Source organism: Ambystoma mexicanum, chromosome 6q, assembly GCF_040938575.1.
Source record: "Ambystoma mexicanum isolate Mex_15411 chromosome 6q, UKY_AmexF1_1, whole genome shotgun sequence".
Lineage (NCBI taxonomy): Eukaryota > Metazoa > Chordata > Amphibia > Caudata > Ambystomatidae > Ambystoma > Ambystoma mexicanum.
The window spans coordinates 39,737,315-39,755,443 of NC_090937.1; the positions used below are offsets into that span (position 1 = coordinate 39,737,315).

The 18,129-nt window shown below is 42.5% G+C and overlaps 1 protein-coding gene across 6 annotated transcripts in view; it reads left to right on the forward strand.

The window, feature by feature from the left end:
- Nucleotides 1–18,129, forward strand: part of PTPN13 (protein tyrosine phosphatase non-receptor type 13) — a 1,388,150-nt gene that overhangs the window by 1,286,216 nt on the left and 83,805 nt on the right. For all 6 annotated transcript variants that reach the window (XM_069630435.1, XM_069630437.1, XM_069630436.1 and 3 more), the window contains one exon: nucleotides 9,350–9,690. In XM_069630435.1, the coding sequence (XP_069486536.1) occupies nucleotides 9,350–9,690 (341 nt within the window). The remainder of the gene's footprint in view (nucleotides 1–9,349; nucleotides 9,691–18,129) is intronic.

Sequence of the window (18,129 nt, forward strand, 5' to 3'; positions counted from 1 at the left end):
GTACCAAGACCTATGGAGTGGACCACCTAACAAAGATCTCTTTAAAATAGGGTGAGCATCAACTGCCACTACAACACAGGTAAAGGTTAGCATACAAAGCATATTTAAATAATTATACTTGAAAGTGCCACCTCACCCCTCCATATTCTCTCTTTAAATTCACAAAGTAATGAGTGTATATACTATAAACGAGACAATGAAGAAACATATTACTGAAAATAGCCAAAATAAATGTAACCAGATAATGATAGGTCATTTATATAGCGCCTTAATCCAAAGCGCTTTACAGAGCACATATTTACATACAATATCACCCAACCGAAGTTGGTACTCATTTATCGACCTCGGAAAGATGAAAGTCTGAGTTGGCCTTGCCAGGATTTGAACCTGCGACCTGCGGATCACAGCAGCAAGCGCTCAACCCACTGAGCTGTCTTCCCAGACATATTCTAGAATACCACAGTAATTATCCATAGTCTGTGTTTGCAAATGTGAGGGTCTCGTTGACAGCCTACATTTCGGGGCCACACAAAAATCTAAGCATGAGACCCTTCTGTGTTTTCAGGGCCAGATAATTTGGGAATCAACTTGTGTTTTTTGCCTCTGGCCTCTGCACCTCTATGATCAAAGACCCTTAAGTTACATGTGGGCACCATATACAGTGATGCCTTGTATGTCTAAAATGGCATCAATTCCTCAGTTGTATCCAACTTCATATTATCATGAAGCACCTTTTAGTTTTCATGCTTGAAACACAGTCATCATGTATTAGACCACTCTTGTCAACATCCTCAATAACATCAGGAAAGTAATTCAAATGTCTGTTGTATTGGGAAAAGTTTTAAATCTGCATCTCATCTATTCAAATTCCTTTTACTGTGTTTTTGATTTAGATAGAAATCTGTTTTGTTTGATTAAGAAGCCACCTATAGAATGATGCCACATTAACCAAGGATCCTGAGGACGACTGGGTATACGAAATATCCCACAATCGAAACATGTTATGTCGATCATATGAGAGGTCATGCAACCTCACTACAGTGTTATAATTTTATGAAATAATTGCAAACAAATTATTTATTTGACTTCGTTTTATTAGTGTTTTAGACCATATACAGTACAATACAGTATTGAGCATAGCGCATTAATGAAGCGTGCTTGAAGTGTAGTTCATGTTGTATGCGTTCAGTTTTGCGAGTATTCCCTCCAATTCCCCCTAGTAAATCCCAAACCCCTTATTTCAACAACAACAACTGTTATTCCCCCCCACACCTCCTTGAACTGTGAGTTGCTCCCCAGCCTTTCTGTCTGCAATGGCTAAGTGCCAGTTAGGCGGTTTGTCCTTAACACCATATAACTGTGTATCTCTCAATGGGTTGCATCCATGGAGCTGATATCTGTTGACAATTGTCCCCCACCTTCTTCCGCTGTTTACATGTATGGGTCAGTGAGCTCGCAGAATTTTGTTGACATTGTGTGCCCGCTGTCTCATCAGCGCTGGTAGTTCCAATCTGCATGTTTTAGAGAGGAGTGCAGCACACTCAGTTTGGCATGTGGGGGTCTTGGCTTTCCTGTGGCCGATGAGGAGTTTCCTTGCTGTGAACAATAGAAAGCCTATCAGTATGCGGGTTAGCGTGTCAGTGTGCCAGTCGTAGGCCTCCGCCCCTAGTATTATTACCTCCGGTGTGAAAAAGACTGTTGCCCATTCGTTGCAAACAAATTTTAAATGAAACTTGTCATTCTTAGTAAAATGATGAATTCCTTCTAATTTTGCAGAATCATTTCTCACTTTTTACATTTTCTGGTGCATGTGTTTTGTATATATGTGATATCATCAAATACATTATTTCTTGTGTGTTTTCACCAAAAGGGATCATTATTTTTAAACAATGTGAATTTGAAAAACACACAGTGTGTATATACTTTCATCACATCTGGTAAGGGACATTCTTTGTTGAAAAAGTAATATTGAATGAAAGGTACGTGAACATTATTATATTAAAGAGATTGCTTGGGATTTGGTTCAAAAAAGCAATCTCGTCTTGTAGGACATATCCCACCTCCATAATCTGGTGGTCCGAGAAGACATCTTTTTACAGCCCGATGGGAAACGGACCATGAAAAATAGTAAAGTTAAGCTTTCTAAGCTCATTAAACATACTTAAAATACTAAGCATACTATGCCAATTAAGTCCACTAAGGTCACTGAGACTGGGGCCAATCCAAAATCAAGACAGGGCATTTCTGCCTCTCAAATATTTTAAATCGCCATGGCTAGCCTGCTAGTCCCGACAATCTCATTTCCCGACCTCATGACCTGATAGTTTTCCCACCGACTCAGTTGGGGTGAAGAGCTTGTGTGAACGCTTTTCCGACTGGATGCCTTTGGACAATATACTTTTTTTTATAGAAAATGGAATTGAATATGACTGAGTTGACGTCAATCTGGACAAGATTTGCGATCACGATCTTCCTAGCAGCGGGAGGGCTTGCAAAATCTACTAGCTTTGAGGAGCGTGAATTTCCCACTTAAGGGGAAAAATGCAAAGTCTAACTTGACACAGTCTCCATCTCTGATTTACCAACCAGCCAGCTTTGCAATTACTTTCTGTCCAACTCCGAACAAGTAACCCCTCCACTCTTTCCAAGTGTAGTGGTATTTGATTCCCAAGCGTTAGTGCCTCATATTCAACCGCATCTTCCTCCCTAATGTGGACCATACACTCTTGTTCTGACATAGGCTCCTTCAATACTGGATCGACTCAGGGAAAAGGAACATACTCATATTAACAAATCCTGCCAATGACTAAATAGCAATGGCCTAAAAGTGAAACCATGCAGAAATGATCTCCTGATGGCTAGGAGGGCTGCATGGATACGGATAGAATTAAAAAAGCTTCTTAGGGACTCATCGTAACTTATAAAAATCCTTGTGTGGATCCTGAATTTGTAAGGATATTGTATAACGGCAGATGTTTACTTCAGTCTGGTATCAGGGTTTTTCCTTTAGGTTATTTTTAACTGCCAACATCAACAGTCAAACCCATGCTCAGTGCTCCCAGAAACAGTGCTTTGTATGGCCCAAGATAGTGGTATACAGGCCAGAATCCCTGTCTCACCCAAATCAGATTGATATATTATTTATTTATTTGATGTACATACAGCCGAGTTGCTTTGCATATACAACATTAAAAGAACAAAGACAGTTACAAGAAATATTATATGTCATTGTTTGGGTCTAATATACAATATAAAAGTCATCCCAATAAGAACATCAGAAGGAGCTTAGTTCTCACAACACAACATAGGCATATATTATGTGGGATGACATTGTAAACCGTATAAAACATGACATATTTTAAAAACTAAAACAGTACTCTAAAAACGAACATGTTTCACCACGTCATTCACTAGTTTGAGGTGATGACTGGAGAAAGTTGCTTTAATAGGATAGTATGTTAATAATCTCAACCCACTTCCAATAAAATCTAACTAGATTAAAAAATCAGATTATGATCACAACCATTAATAAAAGCAGGCCATATTAAACATCTGTTATCACAACTAAAACCACTGTAGTAAGATTTTAAATAACTACATCGTAACATCTGGCGACTTTCACAAGTTGTTAACAGATGTTCAATACTTTCGATGTCATCAGTACCACATAGTCGACAGAAACTAGAGTTACGTGGAATACCATATTGTGTCCCTTGTTTAATCAAGGCCTTGCTGATATTAAATTTTAATCTCCTATACTACCTAGCAATATCACTAATTTGGTACGCCAGGGTCGGATTGGCCTCTCTGCCTTTCGGCCCGTGGACGGGCTGAAATCATCCCTGGGGAGTGGGGGCCGGTTTCTGGCCATGCCTGGGCCGGTTTGGAAGAAAATAAATTGGGAAATATATATATATAACGCCTTTCATCCTTCTTAGGTCGATAAGAGTACCAACACAGGTTGGGTGATATTGTATGCATATTTGTTCTATAAAAAAGAGATTATGCATAAGTGCTATACAATAACATATTATCATTTTGCCTTGGATGTCTGCTTGGATTCACAGTAATTTAGTGTACGTAGGAACAATTCTATTTGATGCCACTTTCTGTTTTGTCAAGGGGTGAAAGGTCGTGTTTCATCGCGTCCCAGAATGTCACTTTGGGGCGGGGTCAAATGACATCACTTCCGGGGATGTCATCAGAGGTCAAGGGTCATGAGGCAAGGTGTGGTACACTTTGTTTTGGGTGACCGGGCCTATTTCTTGTCCCAGTCCAACCCTGGGGTATGCAGTTAAGTACGTTGGTTTAGATGATTGTTCAGATATGTACTCACAAAATGCAGTGGCATTACTCCCAGAATCACTAAGTGGTGTTCTTTGCTATGTGCTTGGAGTGTGGATTTTAAACGAGACTTAATCATATATACTACTCCATTTGTTGTTTTACAACAACATCCCTTGTTCCATTTGGATTTCTTGGAGATCTGTCTTGGGAGGATAGAAAGCAAGACGACACGGAGCAACACAGATTCGATCCCTGGGTTTGCGGTTAGAAACCTCTGGGTGTTAAGCGCATTATAAATAACCTATCATATCATATCAACATGCCAAGGGTCCCCATTGACTTACAATAATCAATTTAGCAAAATGCCTCGAGAAAAGTTGCCATCATGGTATTGTTCTTCAGTTTAAATAGATTGTCACAAAACATTACCATCTTCCCAATAGAGTCGGCTAAAATATCAGTAAGATAAAATTCTAGATACAAATATTCAATTGGGAGAGACTGTGGTAAGAAAAACAGTTTACGCAATATAGATGCTTCATAACATTTCGTTTTAGCACCATATTTGCTGATCTCGATACCATAGAATAGGATCCAGCAAATTTTGGTTTGATAAAGTAAGAGAATGATCACAATGGAAATCCCACATTGTTCACTAATGAATTGACGGATGGTGCCAACAGCTCTATTACATTGGACTTTGATTGCTTTCCAGTGTGTATCCCACCTCAGGTCGCTTTGTACGTGGATACCTATGCACATTGGACGAGAGAGTCCAAATATTATGCTTCACAAGACTTGGCTTGACAAACATTTAGATCTAGGTGGGTTTTCGTGTATTTCTGACCTATGGAAAGGTGAGAAAAAAAGGGTGCCTGTTATTCCTTAAGCTCAATATTACATCAATACCATTTCTCACTCTAACACAAAATATTATTGCAATTAAATTGGTTCAGAACTAGACGAATTACCTAGTTCTGTTTGTTTTCTACAATACAAACTCTAACTCTGCACATGCAACATGTATTAGTGTTCTTAAATACTCCCTGGGGAGACCCCTATAACAAAACATGGAAGGTTATCATTGGAGAAGGGACTTTGATTTTAAACTAGACACCTCGTGTGATTTTAGATTTGTTTGAATCGGAGGAAGATGCAGGCTGTGGGATGCAGTGTTCTTTTATGGGTGATCCTAGACATGATTGCCGTCGTGCATGGTTTCTGGCACAAACATTATGAGATGGGTAACAGAATTCTTAATGGAAGAACCACCTCTGATACCCCGGGAAAATATACATGTAATGGTGGGAATCAAAGAAGTAGTTCAGTTGATTATTTCATGACCGGCATTGAGGAATTGTTCAACGTGATGGCTATGGAAGTAATAACATGTGACCATTGCATGTGAAGAAAGTGATCATGACACCCTTGTGTTAAAATCTCTCATGGAAACTAACAACAAATCTTATGATGTTATACCAAGTGTGGGAGAAATTAATAATAACTGATGAGCGCTGAAATGGGAGGATCTGCAGTATGGCCTCTGCTGGCCCTCCACCAGAACAAGGAACCAATGTATTGTGGCGGTCATGCTTTGCTCAGCGGACCCAGTGGATGCTATTCATGGCTTTGATAAAATACTTTCTCAAGTAAGATGACTTTGACTAATCGCAGCTTGCACCGCTCTTGTGGTCAGAGTAAACTCTCTTGGTTTTTTTTAAAGATTGTAGGGACGTTAAAAAGTCACTTTTAATTTTGCTCAAGAAACCTATCCTAGAATCCCAGCCAAAGTCTTGTGCTGAGGAGAAAATAATTCAAAAGGGCCATGCACCTAGGGAGATAATGCCTGGCACATCAGGCTTGGGAAACCCTGAACCAGACACTTAGCTCAAGGGACTCCTCTGAATTCTGGAGCATGCTGATGAAAGGTGCATCAGTACTCAATGCAGTGAGGAATTAGAACAGCAATATTCCCTGTATGGTGCAGATTTGGCTGAACAGTTCAGTGAGGGGCCTCGCCATGCTGACTCAACAGTGGATATGCATACCCCTCACCTGATATTTAGCCAAAGTGATATTGTAACTGCCCGGATGGGTACCACTAGCCTCAAGAGTATGGCCTTCATCTTTGTTCATTAGACATTTATAGGTAGGATCCTTCTTTTTGGGCTCCTATTCTTTCCTGTCTGATGCCATCAAGGTTCTAGTTATACTTGCTAGCTGGAAATATTCAATTCCTGTCCCTATTTTCAAAGAAGGTTATTATAGCAACCCCTGTTCTTACTCTCCCATTTCCCTGTTGGATGCAATTGCCAAACTGATTTGAGAAACTATTGCATTCCAGAATGTTGGCATGGTCTAAATAATTGTTTTCAGTATCTCCCCTCTGGTTTGAGTTTTGTGAAGGCCTGAGTACCACAGAAAAGGCCATACATCTGTTCCTGATAGTAAAGATTTGGTAAAGCAGGTGAACTGTCTTCGCCCATTGTATTTAGATGGGGGTGCGGACCCCTCATATATCACTTATATATTAGCCTTGAGAGCAAGCTGAGTTATGTACAAGATGTACCCACACTCTGGATGCTGTTACTCACTGTAGCCCTTATGAGGCAGTGCACCTGCTCATACTCGAAGCGGTGCAATCTTTAGATTATATATTTACCCTGTGTATGGATGCAAGAGATATCCCTAATATATCAAAATCTAAGGTGATGGCACTGGGCACAAAAAAAGAGTCTGAATTTTCTAATTGTCTGTAAAAATAGGAAGATGCACTGGGTCTTCAGTTACAGCTATTTAGGAATTCCTTTTTCGAGCTCTCTTAGATGGGTGAGCCATGTGCAAGACCAAGCTGTACGGATAAGCCACTCTAATGGCACACTGCTTTTTGTTGTTGTACAGAACACTGGGAATATGCCAAGTAAGGCCATATTGATGGCTTAGAGGGAAATTGGTAAAGACCGCTATGTCTGAGGGTATAACAATGCACACCCTTTGGTGTGTACAGAAAATGCTTTTTTTGTGTGGAGGGTACTGAGGGAACTAGGAGTCCACCATTTTTTAGATTCCATCAGAAGCAAGCCCCTGATGATGTGGTGTTATATATGCTACTTTGCTATTATGGTTTGTCGGCTGTTTCCTTTTTTCCTTGTTTATTTACCCCCCCATCCCTTTTTTAGGCTTGATTTTTGCTACATATTTTCAATCTTGGTGTTATCCGCTTTCATTTTGCAATTTTTAGCCTTGCTTTTTTGTGCCCTTGACTTCTCTGCTTCCCCTCGTTTATATTGTTTCCCCCTTTTTTTTTTACCTCATTCATGTTGAATAATTGTTGTCCTTGCTTTTCACCCTTTGTTTTTACCCCCTTTTCCTTTTTCTTTGAATGCCTTTGTTTTGGAATGTTTTACCTTTTATTTTGTCATTTGTCTACAGTGACTACCTTTTTTGTGCCTTTAATTGTACGTGATCATGGGCCTTCTGACCCTTTCTGTTGAGCAACTGAAAGTTCTAGTTGCAATATTTACAGACTTTGTTTTGCCTCACACAACCACCATTTTATACCTCTGCTCATGGAAAGAACTGTTGTCACAGTAGCACATGTGTATGTACCAGCTGCAAGAGGCTACATTGTTCCAAAAGCATCAGTTTCTCCATGTTTGTCTTTGCCCTGTGCATGCCCAGCAAAACTCTGGGTACTATCAAAGGGCCTGAAACTGCTTTTGCACCCAGGGAAGGGCCATTAGCTGCTTTCCCACCCAGGGAAGGGCCATTGGCCATTCAGGTGGCTTGCACAGCGGGTGAGAATGTACATTATCCATCAGCTGTTCCAGCCACCTGAGACCCTTCACGGGGTGGCACAATTATTAAATGTTTTTTATTTTGTATGTTGGGAGGCAACAGGGAGGCTGCCTCCACACCCTCGAACCAAACAAAACCTCTCCCCCACCTCCCCCTCTCTCCACACTTACCTGCATGACCAGAGCTTTTATCTCTGGTCCGCCGCACCTCCTGCTCCGGCTGCAGCCATAGAAATGGAAAAGGGACTTGGTCCCTTTTCCCTATGGCGGAAGCCATCTTTTTTCATTTTTCTTCATTTCTTTCCCTTCTCGTAAGATTGCCTGCGCAAGCAGTTCGAATCTCCCGAGGGTGAAAAATGGAAAGCCATTCACACCTGTGATGAACCCCGGGGTGCGAACGGCTTTCACGCCCCCCAGTGGGTGTAGGGGGGCAGACATGGCTGGTAATGGCCCACAGCCCTCGCAGAGGGCCTCGTTCAATCAGGCCTGCCATGCCATTACACGCCATGTCCGCCCCCTTGCCAGGGTGTAACAGCCATAGTTGCCACTATGTACTGCTGGTGTATCTAAAATGTAATATAAACTTCTCTCTGCTCTTTTTTAGTTTTGGATATTATATGGCACATAAATGCCACTTAAAAGTGAACACGATTGCATTGATGTACAGATAGGATGGAGATGGGATGTGAGGAGGGGTATACTGAGCTTGTGGGAGTTGTTTGGTTATTTACCCACTCATTGACCACCAATGGCCATGCTGTTCCCTCTGGCCATACCCACTCACAAGTCCCCTGTGTTCCTGCCCAAAACACTCCACCCCTGGATCTCTTTAAGGTAGCTTTGTGCTTTCTGAGCAGCCATTTGAAATATGTTGGCTTAATTACAGCTATGAACTAATTCCTGGTATAATAAAAAGGTATTGGCCAAGTATGCCTTTAGCCACTTGATTTATAAGCAGTATATGTGTCCCCTTATCTGCTCTTTGCAGTAATTTCCTGTTAAAAACGAGTATTGTCTACAGGTTTGATTCTTGTTTCAGCATTAGATAGGCACTGGCATACAATGCCCAGGTAGTACCATTATGGCAGCCATTGGAAAATGCTAATCCTATGGCAACACAAAAGCCACAAGTATTTGTTTTTGAAGGATTCTGAGACTTGTATGATCGGAAGGAGAGTGTGTGGCTTTTGGACAAAACACCATTTATGAATATGCCATCAGTGCTCTATTTGTGACATGTATTTTCACATCGTTTTCTGTTTCAGATGATTCTACCAGAGTGCCCCTTGGAGCCGATTGTGGGTACATAAATGCTAGTTTCATCAGTATTCCAGTCGGCATTAAAGAATATTTTTATATCGCTACACAAGGCCCACTAATAAATACAGTGCCTGACTTCTGGCAAATGGCATGGGAACAAGGCTGCACTGTAATTGCCATGATGACTCAGGAAGTTGAAGACGGGAAAATCAAGTGCCACCGTTACTGGCCTGATGTGCCTTGCAAACCAATGATGGTCGCAGACGGTAACCTTCAACTAATCCTGCTGAAATCTCATCATTTGGAGAACTTTGTCATCAGAGAACTGGAGCTCCGTGATGTTCAGGTAAGAGAGTTGAGTGTTGAATCACACTGTCATTCTGTTTTGAGTCCCCATCAAGTAGGTGCCTTTTTTAATGTAAATGACTATCTACCAGAAGTATTACAAAGGTGTTTACCTGCCGATACAATCAATTTGCTGAAACTAGCAAGTTAGAATAATAAATGTATTGGAGAAGAACATTTCTTCGATGTTAGTCGCACTGGACATGGAGCTCATATTCTAACGCAGAAACGGTGTATGATGGTACTGGCTCTAACTCTGCAAAAGTAAATGGAGGATAGTTGAATGACTGCACGGGTTTCCCTCACAGTGAATGATCATAAAAGGGTTTGCTGGCAATTAATTATTTGCCATTAGGAAATCTGTTAATTGTAGGTGGTTTTGCTTGTTTTTCCCCTTGTTTTGTAAAATTGTTTTAGGACTTCAGCTATTCATGCTCCAGCTTAGCACCATCACTCTGAATTGTAGATTGATAAGGCTATGTTATCCAATCATGCAGACATAAAACAGACATGTAAAAAGCAGCACTTGCACATCATATAAAGTGAGCATATTTTATCATTTTAAAGCAACACAATTCTTACTAGCATTAACACATACATTGGTCATGCAGCAAATTATTAATAACAAGTTATTGTCGACCATCCATTCCTTTTCAGGGAATGAGGAGGTATTTATCATTTCACAAACATCCAGGTTACACAGAACCAAACTCCTCCTGTGCTTTTGTGAGTAACTCCAGGGTAGCCTCACACCTACTCCCCTTGGATCGTCTTCTCAGGCAGCCAAGGAAAGGCCATCACTTTTGGATCCTGACCCTGGGGGTGAAGCGAGGGAGGATCACCTGGATGGAGGGTCCTTGGGGAGAAGATATCCACAGGGGAGACATGGTATCCGCCATCTCCCATTATTTTCCTGCATTCAACCCACTATAGTACTGGGGTGACGAAGAGGTGACTAGAAGTAGTGTAAGTCATTTCACCACTCAAGTACTGAGACGACAAAGAGGCCTATAGTGTTTCAAAGGTCAGACATGTCTCAAGTCTTCCACTACGTGCAGTCAGGCAATTAATATTTGGGACTCACACCTGCAACCGGTCACATGGTCTTTGGTGCATAAAAAGGGAGACAAGCAGCAAAGAGTCCAGCAGGGAATCCTGTGTGTGAGGAGGGAGCCGAGGTGGCTCCTGCAGGTGAGCCAGGATGCTGGCAGACGATCCCAAGAAGCTGTGGAGCCAAGGGCCAGGCAGGCCGCGAGAAGACCACAGCTGTGGGAGACTCATTGGTCGGAGGTTCGCAGCCAAAGCTGCAGATGCAGAAGAAAGAAGCAAGGCGACCGACAGGGTCTGCAGAGAGAGAGTGGAGCTGTCGGCAAGAGACGGAGAGAGACTGAGGGGAAAGTGGGGCTCACGGTCAAAGGAACACATTTTGACAGAGCCAAAACCGAAAGCACAGCTGACAGGAGGAGACACCAGGGACCAGTGAGTGGAGACGGATGATCCCTCGAACCAGGGCGCTCCTGGGGGATGTGGGGAAACTGAAATTAACGGCTGAATGAATGAAAAAGCATGTGCAAATTGAAATAAACCCATATCAATGGGTTGAGAGACAAATAGTGACAAGATAACGTGCAAGTAGCAGGTTAACAGATCACATATATTGAATACCGAACTGAATGAAAGCTTTTGGCAAAACTATGACCCGATGACAAGGGTGTGTGAAATTCATATACTAGCCATTTGAAAAATAAGCACGGGTCGTTTGAAACACAGAAGGGAGAAAGTATGGAAGATTACAAGAGAGCTTGAAAGCAAGGTCATGAAGGAATAAGTGAGCTATATGTGAAATTACATTGGGGCAAGGCCAGAGACTGACAAAGGAAGAAACGCGTTATGGCAAAGCCAAGAGGCTGATGAGGAGAAACCAAGTCAGTGTAAACCATCACTCTGGTACAGATACAGAAGAACCTGTTTGGGCTAGAGAGCATAGGGTTCCTGGTTGTGCAACCTGTAATGGGTGGACCGTGTGGTCTGACAACTGCGCCTAGACCAGGGAAACCCCCACTGATGAAAGTCAAAGAGGCTGTTGAAGTGAAACAAGAGAAAGCAATGTGATTTAAATATTAAGAAACCAGGAGTGTAAAGCTGGTTTGGAGCTGTTTTTGAACATTTAAAGATTGAGAATCAGTACAAGTTGACTGTCTTGAACTTGGGGAATGGAACCCCAAGGATTTGTGAAATTGTATTGCACTTGGGGGAAGGGAACCCTGAGGATTGGTGAAACTGTCTTGAACTTGGGGAAGGGGAGCTGAAATGTAAGCCAGGAGATGGAAGAAGCTCTAAACTTTATTTTGAAAACTCTTTCTTTTGTTGCTGATATCCGTACACATTGTTTAGCTTTAGTTGTGAGGGCAAGTATAGGTTTTCAACACAAACAGACTTTTAAGTTGAACTTTTTGACTTTCCTTAGTTTCTTTAGGTAGGGAAATCCCACCTTAGTATAGGGCATGTTAGGCCTTCAACCATCCTGACATTTAAGTTAATAAAACAATTCTGTTTGAACTTTGAATCTGTTGTGTGTGTCTTGCTTCATAATGCCTTCACATTTGCTACATTTTCATATATGTTGTGGGATGTGGTGTTGTAAGCGTCGACACGCAAGGACCCAAACAAACTCTGCCACCAAACTGCACACCACATTCGACAGAACCCAGCAGCTGCAAAGATATTTTTTGCAAAGACCCCAACAAGAATCGGAGCCAATCTAGAATCCATAACCACCCACACCCCTTAACAAAAGACTGGAAAAAAATACCACACACACAAAACCAAACACTACTAGGAACAAGAACAAAGAAACCTATCCCTCAATTTAATTTAACTCCTCAATGAAGAAACAGAAGCCCCAACCACAGTATCAGCAAACAGCATCACACTTTCCACTGAAGCTTACTCAAGATCCATGGCCAAACACGAAACTGAAATCTATGACCTCCTAACCGAGGGTGGCACTGATGCACTCTTTTTCACAGAAACACGACTATCGGTCAGTTAAAAAACAATGGTCCCCGAAGCCATACCATACAACTTCAAACTAATACACTCCAAAAGAGAAAAACAAAGAGGAGGTGGAATCACGATGGCGCACACAGACCACATCTGTGCCACACCAATCCCCCCCCAACTGACATAGAAGACTATGATCACTCCTAATGAACATCAAGCTCAATGACCAAGCTAACTTACTCTTACTCCTGATCTGCATCATAACTAAACAAGGGGGCAAATTCTACAAGGTTAACAGGGTATTGCCCTTAGTAGATAACGTTCACACAAAAGAGTAGGCCACACACATCTGTGTTATAGGCTATTAGCAGCCAGAAAAGACCCAAAAGAGGTCCAGTTGGTAAGACCAAACCCAAGAAAAACTGTGATAAGGACTCTAGTTTGTATTAGGGTAGAAATAAGGCTGTGACAGAAGACAGAAGGATAAGCGAAAAAGAGATACTATCCCTGCCTACTGTGCACTCTCAACTAGGTTGCAGTGTTACAACGCCTGTCTAGTAGTGACAGAATAAGAGTGAAATTACCAACTTCTATGGTTTGTAACACATTCAGTCTTGTAAATCCTATACCACTCTCTTCCAGATTTGTTTAAATCGAAAGAGACTACAAGTAAAAGAAAAAGCACACCACGGAAGGTAAAAAGGATATATTCTTCCTTTTTAGGCACTCATGTGGCATCTAATGGGGTAAACAATCCTTTAATAGCCCATTGATTGTCACACTCGCCCTGGATTGCTAGGGTTAAAATGACACAAACACAAAGGAAGAGGATAAATTCCTTATCCAACAACACAGACAATACAGTCACCACTTCCCATACAGAATTTGTTTTTACTAACAGGAAGTAGGACAATGTAAAACGGTTTGCGCAAAGCTATCAAAAATAGGCAGATTGGCGCCGAACACTGTGACAGTGTTTGCTACATCTAAAAAGGCGCCAATATGTCTATTTTTGATAGCTTTAGAAAACCGTTTTACATTGTCCTACTTCCCGTTAGTAAAAACAAGTTCTGGATGGGAAGTGGTGACTGTATTGTCTTTGTATTGTTGGAAAAGGAATTTATTGGGGTATTTCAATATCTGGTTCGAAAGAGAAACCACAGCAAACTCCCTCATCACCCTACTGGAAACATTCCACTTCAAACAAATAGTGAAAGGACCCCCCCCCCCACTGTGCTGGACACAGCTTGGATGCAATTTTCTGAATAAATCGACTCTCATCCACTGCCTCACTGGTACCGATCATATGGAATGATCCCAACTTGATCCAATTCACTGTCAAAATCATAAACCGCATATTTTCCAGAAGTGCAATACTACATACTACTAACAAAAGAAACTGGATGTATCTTGACCCGGAATCCTTAACAGAACTAAAGGAATCAACCAACCAAACATCCCCCAGCTAAACTGATTGACTCCAGACTCGACAAAAGAAAATATTGACACCTGGACCACAGAGGCCATAGACCAATTAGCACCTCCAACACCCTTCAAAGCCACTGCAAATTAAATGGTAGCAAGATGCTTCACAGAAAAACTGAGGGAACTCTGAAAAAATCACTGCAAACTGGAGAAACCATTACAATTAATCAGACAAAAACAAATACCAACCACAACTCACAATGCATAAATCAGCAGTTCTTAAAGCAAAAAAAGCATACTACACCACAAGAATGCAATCCACAACAAACCCCCAAAAAGACCTATTCAAAATCATTAAGGAAATCAAAAATCCAACATTGTGCAACAAATGTGTCACACCATCACAATCCCTATGTGACAACATCACAAACCACCTAAGACCAATTCAACAGACCTTTGACGCAAGCCGTGCAACAATTAACACACATCCTGAACTACCAGAAACCAGCACACCACCAACAACACTTCACTGATTCGAACCCTTAGATGAAGAAACCTTCAACAAACTAATAAGACACCAACTTTGCCAAAACTCTCAACCACAGAACTCCAGCATCATACTTCTGGGTACTGATGAACCTATCCCTAAACACAGGAACAGTACCTAAAACCATCAAATCGGCATGCATCAGGCCCCTGCAAACAAAGAAAAACAGGAAATGTGGAAGACCACACCAACTACAAACCTATATCGAATCTACCCTATCGAGTGAAACTACCAGAGAACCACATCTACAAACTACTACTCAACCATGTAGAAACCAACGAACACTCAACCACTCCCAAGTCTGCTTCAGACCCATGAGCATAACGGAATCAGCACTTCTATCCATATGGGACGACCTAAAAATAAACGCATACAACAGCACCCGATCGGCCCTCATACTACTGGACATATCAGCCGCCTTCGACACAATCAGACACACAACACTAATCCAGAGACTGGAGGAATGTTGCATAAAAGACTCTGCTCTAAAATTGCCAAAATCTTTCCAACCAAACACAAAAAACATACTTCCCGCCATTTACATCCAACACCAAAAACATCACTTACATCAGATACAGCATATCTCAAGGATCTAGCCTCTACCCACTACTATTCAACATGTCCCCCCAATGAAACTCATTCAAACCCATGGACTGACCGACTACAACTATGCAGACAATACCCACCTCATCTGCAAGATGATCTCAACCCAAGACCCCCAAAAACACCCTGAACAAATGCCTCATAGACATACACCTGGATGGCAATCAACAATCTCAAACTAAACCCGACCAAAACATAAATAATTATCTCGTCCCCCAGAGGATAACGCCACACACACACACCTGGACTGGCCACCATGCATGGGAACCCAACTGGAGACATCCACTCTGATAAAAAGCATGGGAATACTCATGGACAACATGCTTTCACTAGAACCACAAGTCAATGCAATAGCAAAGAAATGCTTCTACCTCCTGTGACTACGCAAACGGCCTCTACCTTGGAATGCCAGAACATCTATAAAAAAAATACTCCAATGCATCCAAAATACTGCAGCAAGACCATATCACGCCAGCCCTGAGAAGCCTGCACTGACGTCAGTAAAAAATAATTAACTTCAAAGCCCTCTGCATTGCTCTCAAATCACTACGCAGACATGGAGCCAAATTTCTCCAAGCCAAAATCAACCGCTACCAACCTGGAAGAAACTTAAGATCGAGCATGATCTCAAAATCAAAACTAAACACTACGAGAATTGTACATTGGGAGGATCTACATTTTCCCGTTTGATAAGCAATCTATGGAACTCCATCCTGAAGGAAATGAGAACGACAGAAGATCACCTAACCTTGGAAAACAACTGAAAACTGGCTATTGTACTCACCCAGACTAGCATAAAAACAGGCACCTCCCACACTCTTAGCCCGAACCCAAGGTAATCAGGGGATAGTATGGATCCTGGAACCAACAATAAAACAACCACATTGTACTAACTACAAACCACCCCTGTTCCTCGCTTCTCTCAGCATACCTCCCACATACCACACACACCCTAATGGGCCAGTCTTTCTACATACAACCCACACATCCACCAAATGAACAAACTACAACAACCAAACAACCCAGACACTGGACATAACCCTCCGGACACAATAACCCCAGTGCACACAATCCAAGCACACTTAGAAAGTCGACATGCACAGATGCCAGTTTCTCCTTGTTATGCAAGCACCTACAGAAGAGCACAACCTCTATCCTATCTCTCTTCCCTCACTAACCTACTCCACCCACTTTCTTACAGAGCCATTTGAGTGCCTGGAGACCTGCAAATGGTAGCAGTGAACGGTATAACTCAACATAACATTTACTAGAGTGAGCGATCGAAGAGGGCTTCCTGGAAATTGTAAATGATTGGAAGGAGGTTGACTGTCAGGCCCTTCAAACTGGTTTAGATGCAGCTGATTGTGTCAGCACGTCCATGGGGACGTCAGCATATCTTCATGGGGCTGCTTACCTACTAGTGTGAGGGTTTTCTCTGGCGGTTCAAACGAAACACTTGGACTTAGCCTTCAATGAGGAGCATCTCCTTGTCCTGAAAGGCCTGAGTTTCTAGAAGAATTTAGAGTCTGAAGATATTGCTAATTCTCTAGGGCTGGCAGTCCAACAGCATACCCCACGAAGGGGTTCCTGCTGCTATACCCCACTATGAGAAAAGCACTTTTGCCTCAGGCTAAGCAAGCACAGAAACGGCAAGTGCAGCGGAGTGTCAACAAGTCAGTTGGCTTTAACCTAGGCATCAGCAGCGGCACCTTCCTTGAAGCCTCTTTGAAGTCTTCCCCCAAACTACACCTGGTGGGGGGAAGAGTCTCTGAGCATTACCACAGGTGGCAGGGGATCACCTGCGATGCTTGGGTGCGTCAGTTGGCTGACCAAAGTTACTGTCCCCCTTCCTTCCCAGGCCTCTGAACAGACGGCCTACAACTCTCTAACTCGGACTTGGAACCAGAACTCAAGGAGGAGTTGGAGGGAGCGGTGGAAGAGGTCCTGATTCAGGAGAGGAATGGTATGGTACTCTTGTTATTTCTTGGCACCCAAGAAGGTTGAGGACTTCATCTCATCCTGGACCTCAAGGGGATTGAACAAGTTCCTGAAGAAGGAAAAATTCAGGATGATAACCTTGCAATAAATTCTCCAGGCTCTGTAAATCCCAGACTGGTTAGTTTTGGTGAACCTGCAGGATGCCTACTTCCATGTTCCAATTCACCAGAGGCACAGGTAGGTTCCTGAGGTTCGGCATTGGGAACGCACATTTCAACGCCTATGTCAGTTCATCCTCAAGAGAAATCTTCACTGACATCCTCTTCTCTGTCCCATCTCCTGACCTTTGGACCTCTCATATGCCACTCAGTGCCACTCTCCCACATTACTCTTCCACATCCATTAATGGCAGCACCAAGTGGGAAGTCCTCTTTGCGGGCTTTTTCTGATCTCGCAGCTGCATCAATGTCTACCTCACAGGCACGGTCCTGGTTCAAGGCCCTCAGGCCAACCTCCTTCTCTTTAACTGGATCTTGCCTTCTCTCATCAATTTCCTTCCTTCCCCTGCCTCTCCCCGTTTCATCCCCTCTACTCCTCCACTCCTGACGGAAGCCCCACACCCCGACACTTGGCCTCAAAAAATCTTCAAAGTCAGTGATCAGCTCCACCTGGCGGCCCTCAACTCAGGCTCAGCCATCAAACACTCTGCTGACATCTTCCTTCTCCTTGAAGACACTGACCTGGACATACTTTGCCAGCTCAGTTACTTCCTTTGAATCACTCCTACCCGACAGCTTTAAGATCACCTCAAAGCCCCGACCCCACCGTGCTGGCAGTGGGGTTGCCTTAATCTTTCTAGAGTGGATTCCTTCTTCCATCCTACCCACTCATCCCTAGTCGTCCTTTGAGAGTCTAGTATGCAAA